This window comes from Ixodes scapularis, unplaced genomic scaffold, assembly GCF_016920785.2.
Source record: "Ixodes scapularis isolate PalLabHiFi unplaced genomic scaffold, ASM1692078v2 PGA_scaffold10__122_contigs__length_95168666, whole genome shotgun sequence".
NCBI classification, from domain to species: domain Eukaryota; kingdom Metazoa; phylum Arthropoda; class Arachnida; order Ixodida; family Ixodidae; genus Ixodes; species Ixodes scapularis.
In genome coordinates this window covers 92,966,948-92,984,262 of record NW_024609836.1, presented here as the reverse complement: position 1 = coordinate 92,984,262, position 17,315 = coordinate 92,966,948, and the positions used below count along the sequence as shown (strand labels likewise).

General features: G+C 45.5%; 1 protein-coding gene across 1 annotated transcript; it reads right to left on the bottom strand.

Annotated features, from left to right (window-relative positions):
- Positions 1-1,174: 1,174 nt before the first annotated feature.
- On the bottom strand, positions 1,175-15,475 carry LOC115316791. Its single transcript, XM_040219819.1, has 5 exons — positions 15,356-15,475; positions 9,297-9,448; positions 7,104-7,171; positions 2,978-3,055; positions 1,175-1,308 (listed from the first exon to the last, which is right to left on the bottom strand). The coding sequence occupies exons 1-5, from the start codon at positions 15,473-15,475 to the stop codon at positions 1,175-1,177; spliced, it is 552 nt and encodes a 183-aa protein (XP_040075753.1).
- Between the last annotated feature and the right edge of the window lie 1,840 nt (positions 15,476-17,315).

Genomic DNA, 17,315 nt, shown 5'->3' with positions numbered 1-17,315 from the left:
CTTCGTTAACCAGGGACCAGGTTTTTGCGACGTCATGTCGGGAGCGGAAAAACTTTTCATTAAAGTGTTGGCGCTTCTTAGAACGTACAAGGGCATTTACACGATTTCTAAGACTTTGGTACTGTAACCTTAGCTCTTGGTTTTCAGGGAAACGTAGACATCGTGCCCATAAAGTATTTTTTTCTTTGATTGCAGAAAGAACATTTGACGTTAGCCAAGGATGATTTTTCCACCGTTTTCTTATCGTAACATGTTTTGTGCTTTGATCTCTAAAGTTCAAAAGAATTTCACAAAGATTTAAGTAGGCACCATGATAATCATTGTTCTCCATTAATGCATTCCAGTCATAAGTGGAAATTAGACTGTCAAGACGACGTGAATCGACAATGTTTACTTGTTTGGGTTGTTCTACCTTCTCAGGAGCGACAGCGAAATTGATTCGACAGGCTACGAAATAATGGCCCGCTAATTTCTCTGCGATAACGGCTGAGTCTACAGGTACCCCTGAATTTCTAATGTTAATATGATCAATGCATGATATAACGAGGTTGCCAGACATATATTCTTCTCTGGTAGGGATGTTAATAAGGTTTTCAATACCATGATTTGCAAGAATATTTAAGTAATTGCAGACAACAGATATGGATGGCTTCAAGATATCATATAATTAATATAATAATAACAATAATAATAATAATTCAATCAATCAATCAATGTTTATTTGAATGTGCCAGCACTAAGACCTCTTGGGTCTCAGTGCTGGCACATTTGTGAGAAAAAAGTTATGAAAACAGAAAATACTAGGGCAGTGGGTGAACGCGGTTGTCTAAAACAATGCGTCCTGGATGAGCAGAAGACTCGCTGGCGATTAGGTTCTTGACGTTGAGTTCCACAGCGGCAGAGGCGAGGACCTTGTCCACACTATTAAGGGGTCCAACTTCGGCCTAGTTCTCGGCTAAGATTTTAGTGGAAGAGTAATGCAATGATCGGTTAAATAAGCAGGTTAATTGAAAATTCCGCTGCCCTAGTGAAAAGTTATACGGCGCTTAGTCGGTGTTCGCTTCAAATTGGGTGCCCTAATTGAGCGCAGTGTGCATGTAAAATGTTCAGTCTCTGATTTGAAAGGCTCTTAAATGGAAACCTGATTAATTGGGTTTCGTTCGCATTTTTTGTTTCACGGGATCCCGTTCTCGCAGTCGATCGAGTAGTCCTTGATGTAAGAAATTTGAAACTTGGTCACAGCAGCCCTAATGTATGCATCCCTGGAGGCTCTTGGCCACGACTCCTTGTAGGTCAGGTATTTGTATACTGCAAAGAGAAAAAACGCGTTCTGTTGACGACACTTCGTTTTTCGCTGAATGCGCTTTCCCTGTCTATATAAAAAGGTCACACGGGTTTCGGAAGTGTAGAACTAGGAATACCAAATGTCCGTCTTTAAAAGATTACCTACCAATTTTCTTTTTAATCAGGCTAAAAATTCTTTTCGCCATACACTCTCCTGAGACCCTCTTCTATTAGTGACAGTAAATGCCTCGAGGGGATTAAAAAACGTGGCTCGTGTCAGATCTCTGCGGTGACGGGAACGGCGGAACTTTACGAATGTCGGGAGTTCAGCACGTGCGCTGTGCTTTGCCAACCCCAAAGCAAAGCCACGATGAAGATTCGCGGTATACAGACGCTCTGAAGCAGCTGTGCATGATCGCCAACATAACCGACCCTCAGGTTATGTTTTATTTCGTTTACTTCACTTTAATATTACCGTAGAAGGCCAGGTAATTATCATCTTAGATCCTATTGTGTCCTTCTCCTTAGCAATGGCCTTTGTGGAGGCTCGCCAACACCTGTTTCAGTGGCTCGGTTTCTCGGTAAGACAAGATGAGGTCAGCGATTGCAGCGCATTGAGAAGGTGAATGCTGGTCGTTTTAACGTGAAACGTTCTTTGGCTAGGTGTTCAGCACTTCGTGAAGCCTAAACAAAAGCGTGGCCGCGAGGCTCGACATTGATTGGTTGATGGGCGGGAGAGGAGGAGTCAGGTGCTCAACGCTGATTGGTCAAAGGGGTAGGCGAAGAGGAGCTGGACCACCTGTGCGCATTGAGGTAGATTTACTCGCGTGTATCAAAGGCTCTGGAAGATAGCCTGGTTTATCAGCCCGAGTAGCGGTAGCATTACTTCATTCTAGGAACAACTATCACGTGTACGCAGGGTGCGCGCTAAATGATTTGATGAAGAGCGCCGTGAATGCTGACGTCTTGAAACTCAGAGTACTGCGTCCCCAACTTTCCTGGACATCAACGCTTTCTGGATCTACAAAAGAAACTGAAGAGCAACGAACATGACAATGTTCCCCTGGAATATTTTAGATGACAGTCATGAGATATAAATAAACAGTAATTAAACTTTTTTATTTTATTTGGTGATACTGCCAGCATTCTGTAGAACTCCCAGGCAGGAGGTGTACAAAAACAATATTCAAAAACAAGCGCAGCAGTAGAAACAAACAGACAGAGTTACTACTCTGTCTGGGACGCGTATCGTTTTTATTCTACGGCTCTACAGTTTCTTTGTATTGAATTCTATATGCCACAATCCCAAAATTATAAATTTCTGCTTTTGTTGATGAAAGATCGCAATATTCCCGAGAATCCTAATGGCCTGAATAACATAAAACGCAGATCAATTAAAGTTTTGATATTGCCTTGAAAACTTTTTGTTTTATATAAAATGTCCCAGAATGTTGGCCATGAGATTGTCATGCTAGAACGTTTCATGTATGAAACATATTTGCCTAACAATTCGTCATGAATTTCTTTCTGTTTTTTTTTTTTCTACGATTGCCATCGCGTGGGGAGATACACTAACGCGTGTTTCTTGGGTTATAAACGTCAAGGATTAATCCTATGCGGTGTTTAATGGATGTGCAGAAATCATTGCACCACCCCTTTTGATGCACCGATTAAAAGTCATCAGGAAACTTACCTGATCCATTGGCGTAGCATTCTGTGTGAACAAGGTAGTTGCAATTATCGGTATCCACAATCAGGGACTTGGTCATAGCTAGGGAGACGAATAGACATAACGTCACAAATAAATTGATCAATCAACGAATCGATTAATATATAAGTAACTATTGACACAACCAATTAAATAGGGCTGTCAATTAAATGATTGAGTTATTTAAGAAGAAACATAATTCATATGATTTATTGGTACTGCTATTGGCATTTTTTATTTTGGTCCAGGAGATCCACGGCACTTCAAAAAGGTTCGAACTTACAATAAAATCCTGCGGCGGATCATCGAATGATAGCGCGATGATATTTAACTGATATTTAGTATAGTAATGATCACCTATGTGGGAGTTAATACGTATTCAATGTAAACTCTAGGGGTTGATATTACAAAGCGTAATAGGCCATTTTGAACGGTAACCACTCTTGATTTCTGATAAAAAAAGTTGTAAGTTTCTTCATAACTTGTTGTTGTACTAATTATAAGCTGCTCATAAGAAAAGTACGCCTGTGAGAAAACATTATCTTTCTGTAACTGTGAGAACAACTCGTCAAAATTGGACATTGAAAAAGTGTGGGGGTGTTGAATTATATTGAACGTGGCGATGAATAAATACATTGGAATAGCCAATATCAGGTGTTCGGCGGAAATGTGTGTGGCTGAAACGAATTTGAGCCAAGGAGAGCTCAAAATTTGCAAAGTGCGTTGGAACGCACTTTGCAAATAGTTTGTTTTACAACTTTGCAATAAGAAAGTTGTAAAACACGAAGTGTCTTATAATGCGTCACGAAGTTTGAATCGCATATTGTTTCCTCCGCGTTGTAAACGACACGTGAAGAGAAATTTTAGTAACTATAGAGACTTTAATAGACCGAAGTTTTGGTAAGAGTCTTTTCTTAGAGAAAGGAAAGACTCCTTCCAAAACGTCTGTGTACTAAAGACTCTATTGTTACACAATTTTCTCTCAACGTCTTTAATATCTCGACAAAAAATATTTTAACTACATTGTTTTAAACAATTAAATAGCATACTGACAGATTACGTTTTACGGTCTATGCTTGCAAGAGCGTTAAAGGCAGAAACGTCAAATTACAAGCATTAAAAATAAAAATAAAACGTACACACACAAGCTTGTGAATTAACTCTACACGAGTAAACAACCCAAGAGTGTGAAAATACCGAGATTTTGATTTCATTGATACCGATCCTTCGTATAAATATCTGGGCGTCAGACTGACATCATACTTTCCTAGAATAACACATCCACATCGAAGCCATATTCTCTTATAGCTTCAGAACCTTAGGACTTCTCCAACGAAACCTTATATCTTCCCAGACGAAACCTCATATCTGCGCCATATGGCGCAGATATGAGCCCGCGAACAGGTGATATCACCTGTTCACCTGTTCGCGAGCTGCCGTACGGCACATTAATTGCGCTAAGATTGGAATATGCTTCTTCTATTTGGAACCCTCATCAAGTTTACCTAATCCATCACCTGGAAGCGATTCTAAACAGTGCCACTCGGTTCATTCTAGAACCACTAAATGAGCTGCGCTTAGAGTATCGGCACTCCGTTCCCCGACATTGTTGTGGGCGCCGCCATTTTGGGGCTTGTGCAGAGCAGACGCAACTGCCGATCGTTATGATTCAAAGGTGCGACATTCTCAGCATAGGTGCGGTGTTAGGAAGCTCATGTATTATTGCTTTGCTTTGTCGCGAACTGTTTAAACATTTGTGGAGGACAGAAAAGTGTTTACTGTGATTTCAGATAAAGATTCAGATAACTGGCAACCATGATCGCTAGCTCAGCAAGCGAAAGTATTGAACATGTACAGAGGCGGTTTGTACGTATAATCTACGATAGATATTTTGGTCGCAAATTTTATTTTGAATACAATCTGATTTTAACTAGACTAGGATTGTGCACTTTATGTAACAAAAGGTCTATCCGGGATGTTAAGTTTTTGCATAAATTGGTTCACGGATCAATAGACAGTTCTACTTTGCTTGCTTCTTTACATTTTCGCATTCCTGTTAACACAAGTTGCTAGAAATCGTAGAGTGTTTTATCCAGATCACCTTAACTTCTCACCTGTATCACGAATTCAACATGTCCTTAACGCGAAGTATTGCGGCATTGGTATTTTTTGTACAACTTTGCCCTATATGTTTTACACATGTGCATGATTATAAAATCAGTTTGACTAAGGATGTATTTTTTGTAACGGAAATGTAAATCTTACATTGTGCTTTACCGCAAAGGCCAACCGGCTGTTGGTAAGCACGCAAAATAAATATTGTATTGTATTGTATTGTATGATTTAAGGCACAATATTGTCAAGTGTCGTTACTTCGAAGCGAAGCTTATTTAGTGGCACTAGTTAATTCTATTCGCATACGACCTTCCTGTCTGTGTTTCCGTCTTAAAAAGTCAAGTAACCTTTTTTCCCCTACAGATTTGTAGAAAATCCCAGCAGCTCTGCCGTCTTTGTAAAATATGTTATCAATTAGCCGACCGCAAGACAACTTCATTCTGTCCTCCCGACCGAACATCACTTCGCCTTAACAATGCCTGTACCATCAAATGCATTTCTGTATTAAGAAACGTCTTCAAACGATCATTCCTGCTACAAGTCATCAAGGACTGAAATAGCTTCCCATCCTCCGTTGTCACCATTTTCGCATCGAAGGAGTCTAAGTAATCTATTCGATCACATTTTTTTATGTTAGTAATATCTGTTCCTCTTGATTCGTTGGTGATTTATTCCGAAAGATTTTTTTGTATGTGTCTGTATTTTATTATATAATACGAATGGACCCCCCCCCCCCCCCTTTTTTGTGTAATGCTCTAAACGGGCCCTTAAAATGTAATGAAATAAAGTAAAAAAAAAAGAAAAGAGAAAACTACTCAAAACATTTAAGCAAATTAAGACCTCGTGTCTGCTTGACCGTTTCTTTTTTTTTTTTTTTCAGCCTTGAGTTTATATTAAAATATGAACTGCTGCTAGAAGGTGACCGCGTCGCAGTCAGCTTACTGGGCAGACTTCCTCGAATAAACTGCAAAAGCGTTTCATAAGTGACAGATAAATTACTTGATTAGTGAAATATGTGAAAAGCCAAGAAAAATAAATTGTAGAAAATCCTCACGTTTTCGCTCGCGTATCCGACACTCACCTCTATATAAAAAAAGCGTCTTTAGAAACACATGTAAACCAACTCCCCCAGCGAAAAATCGGGCGATAAATGCTATTCTCCGTTTCGGATAACAATGGGCCCCAGTGGACGCTACGAGCCATTGGACTTAATAGGATGCCACGTCAGTGTCACCGTTACGTAATCTTTGGGTAGGGGGTCAGCCACATCTGGGGAGGGCGGTCACGTGACACGTGCGCAGCGCTGGATTAGTTGGCGTGACTCGTAGCGCCCGCTTACGTCAGTCCTAACCGGTCCAGTTAGTGCCAAGTGTCAGATCCTGGTGCTGGTCGTTACCGCCATGACCAGAACCCGTATTCGACTTGTGCATTTAGTGCCCTATTACGGGTACGCTCCGAAAGTAGTCCCAAAGCTGCAATAGATGACGTCACGGGAGCCGGTGTGTCATGTTCTCGGATGACACGATCCTGGCGGTGTCTCGCAGAACTTTTCCGACATAAAAGTACGAGGGAATGCGAGTGTCGCTGTCGTCTTGGCGTCCCTACTTCTGACTGGGGAAGCTTACGTGGACTGCAGAGCGACCTGCAGCAGAACAAGCGACTGCCGCATCCACCTCCTCTGATGTGACACCACCAGAATCACAGCAGGCACCAGCCTGACGCTTTCATGACGTCATCAGGCGGAAATCGAGGAACCACATATGAGGACACGGGAAATACACCGGTCAGAGACACCTTCCAGGCACCATCCCGTAGGAGTAGTTCTCTCGAAATCCTCGAGGTGGCGTTCGCCGCACTCTCGGACATACAGGGTCGACGTTCGACGTCTCAACGTGCTACAGGTAGTTGAGCATCAACACGACAATCCGGGTTGCTCTTTACTTCGTCTATTCGAGGATGGCGTCGAAGCTCTAGCCTCGAAGACGCGTGAACTTACCACAACCACCGAGGTCCCTCGAGAGGGCATTGGGGTTACTGATCCCACCACGGCTGTAGTAGGTGTGACTGCAAATAAAGCGCATCGATACATCCAGTTACCAGAAAGACATTTTGCGCGCTGAATGGGCTGTAACGTGTCTAGTGTACTGCCAGAAATTCCCACCTGTACCATCAAGACCTACACTCGGTATTAGCACCGATGATTATACGCTCATTAATCCTTTGAAATAACGAGAACGATCATTAAGCCGCATTCACGCTGCTCATATATTTCTCACATATATAGGACTCGGTGTTCGCTACAGGCATGATGACAGAATTACCCGCGGAAGCGCCGCTCGGGCATGTGCCAAGCATGTTTGCTTTGAACGTGTCTGCATGTTGCATATAAGAAGGCCATCATACAAGGAAGATACACGCATCGGACAATGTCTGTAGACAGTATTTTTTATGATGAATTTCAGTCATTGGGGGGGACAGCTTAAGAAACGCCAATAGCGGCTTGTCCTGAGCATCATATTTACGCTACACAGTCATTGAGATTGCGTCAATAGCACACAACAACGCTAAAGAACAAAGAACATAATGGGCCACGCCCTGCATTTATTAAACTGTCGATGACTATGCGGAGCGCAAGTTCGTCTGCTTCCTGTGCAGGGGTTGCAGTGACGTCAGTACGCGCCGAGCTCTGATTGGCTCTTATGGGAAGGATAATGGGTAGACGTCCCAGCTATAGCTGCCTTGAGGTCTACCCCCTATTCTTCTGATCGGAGTCAATCGCAGCTTGGCGTGTTCTGAGGTCACCTCAACCCCTGCGCAACACGCAGAACTTGCGCTTCGCATAGCAGCTTGACTGTGGCTTTAGCGTCTTTCTCCAGAGCTCATGTAGCCTCAAAAACAAAATGGGTGGATACATTTTATCCACCGAGAGCGTCTCTCTCGGAGCATGCTAGGCCTCAGCTTTCTCATTGGCTGGACCGGTTAAAAGAGGACCAATGGTGGGTGGTTTAGTGTATTGCGGTTCGTTGCCCTCGCAAGGTTTTCTGACGGTGTAGAGAATTGTTGCCTTTAACTCGTTAGGAGATGACGCCAGTGTTTACACAGCGTGAAAACAACAAAAGCGGACTTAAAGGAGCTGTGCAACAGTTTCGGTGCTTTGCTTAAATAATTTGAGAGTTGGTGTGTCGGCCTTTCTGAAGTAAAAAAGAAAAAAAAAACGCTTTTGCCTGGATGTCCTAGTTTTTATTATAAAAATTGACGAAGATTGTGAGGCATTGGGCACCCTATCAACTCCTTCACCATCTTCCGACTCACGTGTGCTGTGACGTGAAAGAAGGACGCGCGGGGTTCCGGTGAAGCTCTCTCTCTAAAGCCATCAGCGAGCAGCGAGAACTCACCCGCTCGCGACCACGTGACCACGAGCTTGCGCAACGCGATCAACATGGCGAAAGGAGGAAAGTCTCGTCCGGGTCCGGCCATCCCCGTCCGGTTCTGTCCCCCTCCCCCTCCGGCTTCTGGCGGCTGTCCGCGGTAGCAGATAGAGCTGACGGTTTTGTTTACCTCAAATAGATTGCGCTACTGAAACTCCGTTTAATAAATGTTTTGTCGATGATACCACGTTTTTGACGCATTTATATTTATGTTGGAACGACAAGATTTTTAGAAAAATTACCCTTAGTCGAGCAAGTATTTGCACAACTTCCTACCTTTTTACAAGTACCCGGTTACGCGGAATGTTGCGATTACGCGGCGGAATCGCAACATTTTGAAGGAAGGAGATGTGTTTTTTGTCCTTTGTGACAAGATGAACAATGTCAAAAGTAGAAGATGCAAATTCTTTAAACGTTAAAATCGTTGCACAGCTCCTCTAAGTCCCGCTTAATTATGGGGACGGCGCTAACGTAACTCCGTGACATCACGTGGTACCTGACGTTATATAACATTCCCGCTAAATGCAGCGAATAAGTTTTCTCGCTTTATTTAGCGGAACCATTTTTCTAAATTTTTCCGCTAAACACTGCGACGTCATGTGACTTGACATCAAAGGATAGCGTGGCGTTGCACTTTAACAGCGCTCTAATTTCCCGCAATATTTGGAGAGTCACAACGTACGCGAGGCACACATGGGATGACCTGCGAAATTGCTTTAAGAAAAACTCGCCGTAAAAAAGAGAAAGAAAGTATGACTCACGGTGTTCTGGAACAGATTCCACCTTCGGAAAACATGTAGCAGATTAAGTTACCATCCCTATCCTGGTCAATGGCGTCCAGTTGACAGTGCGGTGGGGAACCAGGAGCCTCCAGGATGGAATATGCCATGGAGTTTCCGCCACATCTCAGGAGCTGCAACGTACGCAGAAATGACCGCAGTCGCATCTTTCGCTTCCGGTGTTACTATGTTCTCATCCGGTGTCGCATGCATCTTGCTTCATGATTTGTCCTTGATCTTTTCTATGAACCGAGAAACTGAGAGGGAGGAGGAGAGAGTGCGCGGAGACGTCAAAATGCCGAGCTCTGGTTCGAAAACAGCTAGCTCTAGGTCTACCAGCTAGTCATACTAGTGAGAGCTCGGCGTTCTGACGTCTCCGGGCGCTATTGTCTCCTCGTTTCCCTCAGTTTCTTAGCGCATGGCTAACGCAGCAATTCTATTGGCTTAAAATGCACTTAATGCACCAACCGGTATCATGCGTCATTGGTCACCCGGTCTGAATGGCAAAAGGGGCAGAAGGGGTAGAAGACATTTTGCTAATGGAACCACAGTCTCCAACGCCATGCAAGACGAATTTGATGATGCAGTTCCAGGCGGATGTAAGGGATTCGTTTTGGCCAGGACCACATCACTTGCGGTAAGGAAGAGGAGGAAAAATCTTTATAAAAAGTTAGCTGAAGGATTGAGGAAAATTTGTGGGGATTATTTATGAGTGTGATAGTATTTATCGTTGCACGCATGGGCATGTGTTCGGTTCTCCGCTAAATTTAGCGGGGAACCTGTGTCGTGTTGTCCTTGTCTCCGCTCTCCAGGGTTAAAATAATGTCAAGACCCGAAACGCAGGATCAGGAATAAAGGAATTTCATTTAGATGTCCGGGAGGACCTGGTGGATTTGGGCAACAAGGTGTGTAGGAGGGGAGGGGGGGGGGTCGTTTGGCTAAATGAACGGAGAGTTAGTGGAGAATGTGGGAGGAAAGTGGCGTTGTCGAGGAAGGAATGAAGTGTCTTCAGACTGTCAGTGAGAAAGATGTTATGGCTCGGAAAGGTGTGGCTCATTATGGCGGAGACCCGTGCCACACGGGCAACTCGAATGCCACTTACAACGAATGACATTTGTGTGATCGACGAATCGGCTCGCGATCTGTCGCGCGTGGAACGCCCCACGCTCGGAGTGTCGCGCGCTGATTGGCCGATCGTTCAAATGTCATTCGTTGTAAATGGCATTCGAGTTGCCCGTGGCCACTTTGGTTTCGAATAAAAGAGGGTTGGGGACATGGGACAGGTAAGCGACGAGGGCGGGTTGTTGGGGAGGAATGACACCCACCGTGGCCACTTGAGTTTCATCAAGGCAGGAAGCATCTGTATTGCAGCCAGCATGGTTTACTGGGTGCAAATTGCAGGGCACAGTGGGAATTTGGATACAAGGCAAGGTTGTCCACGGGGGCGACTTGGGTGGGAACGGTGATGTCGTATTGAAAAGATTGTAGAATCTGCCGACCTTGAAGTTTTGAGACGGAGGCGTGCTTTTTGCTCTAAGAGGTGCATGTCGATTCGTGCCTAGGGGTGTGTGCAGGCTGGTTTCTTGAAGTTTAATAAGCGGGGTGGGTAGAGGTGTAGTCCTCTTGATGTGAAGCGGGGCGGAAAGCTCTGTTAAGTTGTTGTTGGGGTGGGGTAATAAAGTAAGTATGGGAAGGCACATGACTCGTGAGTGGATAAGAATCTGGGTAGGACGATGTATGTCATGCTCGTTGAGGCCCTGGCGTCGACACGTCATGCTGCCTATAATTTTCGTAATCTGAGTAAATTACCGTTTAAAGGCATGAGGCCATTCCGTGGCTTTGCCATCCTCCGTGAGGTTGAAGCCGATGACCTGGATGTTCCTATGACGGGAAGACCTCATCCACCTCACCCGTGTGAGGTTAGGTGGTTGAGGTCATGATCAACTTGAGCATGGGTTTGGTGGGGGTGGTTAGTGATGGTAACAAACTCAGATTTAGTGTGGGAAAGGGTCAGCTTTACTTGATCGGAGGAGCGGACGATGATATCTATGCCTTCCTCAAGAGTAAAGCAAAGAGTGCCGGGGCTGGCTGTGGAAGTCTAGAGGGCTACATCACCTGCGTGAACTCTAAAGGAGAGAGTATGTATATACTCGAGAAGAAGGGAAAGAGGCCGGAGGGCAAGGCTAAAAAGGAGGGGGAGAAGTCAGGACCTTGGGGGACTCCACAAGAGGGTTTCTAGTAGGGTTGGAGGTGCGTGGGTGGTTGAATAGCGTGGCGGCGGGTAGGGAAAAAGTTGTGGATATAATTGTGAAAACATCAACTTGGTGTAAGGCCTTGGAGTTATTCTAGGATGACAGAGTGGTGGATGGTACCGAAAGTCTTTTCAAAGTCGAGACCCCCAATGCAGAGCAGTTGTTGAATGCTTCTCTTTTGGTAAACTTCCTGCTGAATGCGGATCATCGTGTCGTCTTGTGTGCATACATAAGATCAAGATACAGTCATGGTCCTGCGCAGAAAATCAGATTGATCGAGGAGCCAACCAAGTGAAGCGTGCGAGGGCAATTTTCTCCGTGATCTTGCCTACGCAGGAAGGGAGAGAGAGAGAGGTGTCTGAGGGTTTCTTGGGTCGGTTTCTTACCGGGTTTCAGGATGGGAACTATGTGGGAAGTTTTCTACTCTTCAAGAAGGATCTCCATTCGCCATACTTCGTTTATATGGGCGAGAAGAGTGGGCAGGGCTTTGCCAGGGAGTTCACGGAAATGGGAATAAATGATGTCATCGGGGCCTGCGTTGTTGACAGTGGGAAAGGGCTGCTCGAAGCACGGCCTCGCAGAAGTCAGTATCAATAGGTAAAGCAGTGGAGTCAGTTTTGCTTGGGTCTAGTACAGGTGGGGAGAGTTTCAGGGAAAAATTTGGTTTGCAGCTCGGTGGTGAGGGCGAGGTTTCAGAAGGCTGTTGAGAGATGCAATTGTGAGATATGTGTATATACACGTGCCTGCCCGGACAACGCTCGTAGTATTTGCCATACCCTGGCTGAGCGCAGCTGACCACTAAGCAAGTCGCATTGCTGGAGCCCATTGCTGGTCTCCAGCTGTGCATAGTTTAGCGCCTCGGCTGTGAGCAGGACTAGCTTGAATTTCAGCGAGCGATTTTGTTTCCTTCGCTTCCACATTTTGGTGAGGGTATGGCGCTGATTCCAAGGTCGAGAAGGAGTGAATCGATGGCCGTGGTTTCCTCGGTTGTTGTCACGTATTTTGTCGCTGCGTGGTAAATGTGAATGATGTTATTTTGCCACTCAGTGTGATTTTGAGAGTATAGGGAGTAGGTATGGCTACGAAAATTGGTCCCATTTTGTCAGGAATGCTTTACAGGAGTTATTAATGGGGCGGGGGTGAAAGGTAGGTGGTAAGGGAATATGACGTGATCGCTACCAAAGAAGAGGGCAGATGCGTTCCACGTGTCCCCCTGCATTCACACAGACCACATCAGGTCGGGAATCGTATAGCGTTGGACACTATTGCCCTGACGTGTTGGCGATGGCAGATCATTACAGAGGATAAAGCCGAGGATCTGGATGCAGGTTCGACGGAGGCGGCGTAAGAGTGAAGTGGATATGTAAGAGCACATCGGGTTGAGAAGCATTAAAAAAAAAAGCATAGTAGACGATGGGGAGCGAGTGTATTTTTGAAGGAAGGGTGTGAGCCATTCAAGGGAAGGTTTGGCGGATGTGGCCCAGTAGGTATTGAGAGCACAGGGGGGGTAGATAGTGATGTAGCTGGGTCAGCGTGGATACGTACTCTGTTTGTGATGTATTGTAAGTACTGTTGTTGAGCTGGACTGTCGGTAGGGTTTGAGGACGTATGTGACGATGTAGATTTATGAACGTGTTTTTGGCATTTAGAAAATATTCTTCGTTGGATGAAGAAATTGTCGTGAGGGGCATTTTAAATTCCAAGCGTTTCTTCCAAAAGAACGATGGCAGGGAGTTCGGTGAAAGATTGTAGGTGGAGACGAAAGGCAGCGGCCTTTCTGCGAAGTTCGCGGAAGTTTCATTGAAGTATGTAAGGGGGATCTATGTTCCAGGCCAGGGTGTGGTTGTTCTGTTCATGGAGGGAGTAGCGGACTGAAGTATGGGAGTGCTTAAACGAATGTGCTGTATGATAGTGTTGAGTTGTGCTTGAAACTGTGCTTGAATCATAGTGATATGCTCAAGGGCAGAACATATTTGTGCGGCTGCTGTCTTCTGCGGACAGCTGAGGTCTGGGAGATGTGGCACCCCCCTACAGTGCTGTCAGCGAGGGTAAGAGGTTTGGATAGTTATTTTGAGTAGGACGACCGCTGCAGATGGCACAGGTGGCGGGTTGGTGGCGATTGGGGTAAACGCCTTGCCGGTGTCCAACTCGATAACAATGGGTGCACAGTTGTCTCTTTGAACGATGGGGGTAGCAGCGCTAGGTGCAGTTGACTAATACGTAGCGCGGGACGACTTATCCCTGGAATGTGATCTTTTTAACCCACCTGGTGGCATCGTTATGTACTCTTGTATTTGGAGCATAGTTTGTAATTGACAGTGGGTAGCGCCAATGATTTCATGAATTACACCGTGACACTGGATTGTGGCCTGTTGCTATGTACGTGGTGATAAGGATGGGAATATTTTCTGAGAGGCGAAGCTCTTGAAACGGGAGAAGTTTGCGCTTGCGGAGTCAATGTATACGTCTGCCGCCATTAGCTTCTGCGTGGGCCTGAGTTTGTATATCGTATGCTGGGCTTTTTTAGGGTTGAGTGTGGTAGCAGAGGGGATAAATGTGTGAAGATGGCCCGAGATGGATTGCACAGTGAAGCTTCTGGTTGGGCAAATTATGACAGTGAACATGTCTTTCTGTGGCAAACGGCGAAAATGAAATCTTTCCTTCTCTGGTAAGAGACGCGGTAGAAGATGTGGAGTTTGCGGGTTCCATAGGGAGGAAAAATAGAGGCCAGGGAAGGTTCGTGGGCGTTAGGCTTAATGAAAGGTCGGCAACGCCGAACGCGATGCGCGTCATGAGGAACCGACGCCCGCGGCTAGGAAGCTGCGAGGACGGGGTTTAGTGTCTGGATGATTCGTGAAACTTGCGACAAACGATGGTGCTGTTTTGTGAGGTGTATGTAAAGGAGAAGTAGTTAAATCTGGATATATAGTCGGAGCTTGATGTGAGCGCGTCTTTCTCGGGGGGATCGTGGACGGTGAGGAAATACCTTTGTTCCATTCTGACTCCAGAATAAAGTCCCTCTGACAAACATGTGCTTAGCACTACCGCCTAAACTGTCTAGGCGAATGTGTCGTTCATTTTGCGGGAGGCTGTACATTACCATTGGACGATGATTCATGTTGCCCTATTCGTCTGATGAACTGGTTCAGCGCGAAGGTATTGACGTATAGAGAGCATCGCTTTACAGCACGCTCTCCAGAGCGTCTGAGAATGTACCAGATGGACCCCAGACCCCATTCACCTCTTCCAAAAAAGCCGCAGTGCATGCGCAAAAATATGACTGCGCCCCCATCCAGTTTTCAAAAGTGAATAGGCGTACGGCCGTTCTTACACCTGCACTTACTAGGCTGCTGCGGAAGCAAGATTTGCGTTTTAGCCGGTGGGTCGCCTTGTTTTTCACAGTGCGAGCGAATGTATGGCCAAATGCTGCAACACTTATTTCTGCCGGAAAGAGTGCCTAGTTTTTCTAATTTCGGTCAGCCAAGCTGTGTCCTGTGAAGAGAGAAGCATGGATAGCCACCGTGAATAGAAGGATGCCAGGTGGCTTGCCACGGCGACCGAAATTAGCAAAGCCGGACTCGCAGCGTACATTTTGTCACAGGTCAGTCTTCTTTTGACTAGTCTTCCATGCATCGGTAAGCCTCGCCTTGCAACCATCTCCCAGCCGCGAACCCAGAACTGCGAAGCGTTTGTCCCTGTAGTATAAGTGGCGCATTGAAGCTCGCAGATCGTCAATTGTAGCGCAAAACGAATTAAAGAATAGCACAAAGAAGAATGCTGTGATTTTACCGCCTGGATGTCGAACTTCCTCAGAGGTGCCTCGTCGCATTGGCAACTTCCCGAACTCTGGTCTGCTCCCAGAACGACGACCAGGGCTAAGAAACCGAGGATTGAAGGAGATGTCCACATTATCGTTTGCTCTCCAACTTCGCAGCTTCTTACCTAGAATAATTTGGATGCTGCAGCCAACGTTCTTATATACGCAGAAATGCACACCGCATAAAAACACAAACGATCATAAAACGAAATTCCTAATTAGGTGATAGTGTATTAAAGCTCCAGATCTTTCGCTAATTAGGCTTACCCTTGCTGTCTGCCCGTTCAGCATTGAAACATCGTTTTCGGATGATAAATGACGCCAAACATTTTTACAAGCTTAAAAACATCCACGACCTCGTCCTCTTTATCCGCAAGCTTAAACAAGTTTGTTTAAGAATTAAAAAAAGGCGGAATAAATTTAAAATTAAAATGACCATGAAGACAAGGATTTTTTAAAACTTTAGTGTGCTTTTATTTGTGTTAAGTTCTATGGGACCAAAGAGTAGAGCCCGCGATCAGTTGGGCCAATACCTTCAATCACCTTTGACCTCGTCCTACTCATGCGCAAGCTCGAACATGCTTGAGAGTCCGAGGACAAACCGAGGACAAACCGAGGACAAACCCAGAACAAGTTGAGGACAATCTAAAAACAAAACAAAACTAAAAATAAAATATGTCATGTTTTAAAATATCGAAGCTGAAGGTGAGCACGTTGGTTACAACTATGTACGTTTTGTCCGTCCTTGTATTTATACTTTCAGTAACCTCTAAATTAGCCGGTATGATTTTACTACTTGTCAGCTTCACTTGGACCACAGCGGATATCAAGAGTTCAGCTAAGCCAATTAGGTGACAATGGCGAATCACGTAATTGGTTCTTAGTTTCTTTAGAGCACAGCAATCCTGGGTTTATTCTCCACCCCGGCCCGTTTTAATCTGAATGAGTGTCGTGGTCGGCGTGCGGCCGTGTATCACTACTGCGTGGTGCACGTTAAAAATCTCAGGCTTGCGGTTGTACCGCACTGGCTAAATTGCTCATCTACAGCTGAGAGACAAGTCGCTCGTTGAAGGCAGACTGACTTCAAGGCTGCATAAACACACTCACAACCAATGTTTTAGGCCACAGCACCTTGCTGCTTCATTAACCAATGAAACGTACTCATTATGGCAGGTATAGCCTTCTCAGGTCGACGGCCCGCGCGTGTACGTCAGCGTAACGCCTGTTTTCAGTCTATAGCATTGTTAAACAGAAAGGTAGAGCAGGTGTTCACAAATTGCCTCAATTTCTCTCATGATTCTTTAGTCCGATGGCGCGTGGTGAATCATCATGTGCGTAGATTTTAACAGGGATATTTATCATAAAGCTACCGTCTAATGAGGTTCCGCTATCTGGAGCTTGAGCTTAAAGCGTGCTCTGATTCACAATCTAGAAGCTACACAGTGCGTGTGATAACCAAGATTTGTACCATTTCACTGGAGGCCGTAGCTGTGTGCGTGACTGTTGAGCGCGTGAGGACGGGGAGCTTGCACAGTTATCTTGAAACGTGCATTCCGCGCCGTCAAGATTACCGTTCTAGCAGCCTATTAATCATACGCTCTCTCTGAGCAGGCGCTTTGAACATCGCCCTCAAATATTGCGTCCAGTTAACACTCCCTGTACGATGGCTTGCCCTCAAAGTACTTGGGGACCCGCCACGCCATGCATTTCCTAAATTGTCGGTTTCTGTATAGACCAAATCAACTCTCTGACGTCACGCCATTGCGGTGGCGCTGCTGTCGGCACTGCGCATGCGCAATTGCTTCGCCTCTGGCGAACCTGGTTTCTGCGGCCCCGTCGTGCCCTCACCCGGTGTGGGCAAACGAGGGCTTGTTTGTAAACATTGTGTTGGTCCATAGCAGTGTTGAACCAATGCAGGAAATTATACTGTTC

What these genes read in the sequence shown, in the direction of transcription:
- LOC115316791 (XM_040219819.1), bottom strand. Translation starts at nt 15,475, where the DNA reads ATGTGGACATCTCCTTCAATCCTCGGTTTCTTAGCCCTGGTCGTCGTT. An exon ending in GGAATCTGTTCCAGAACACC is followed by an intron (nt 7,172 to 9,296) that starts GTGAGTCATACT and finishes CTTTATTTGCAG; the next exon opens with TCACACCTACTACAGCCGTG. An exon ending in GAGGGACCTCGGTGGTTGTG is followed by an intron (nt 3,056 to 7,103) that starts GTAAGTTCACGC and finishes TCGTCTCCCTAG; the next exon opens with CTATGACCAAGTCCCTGATT.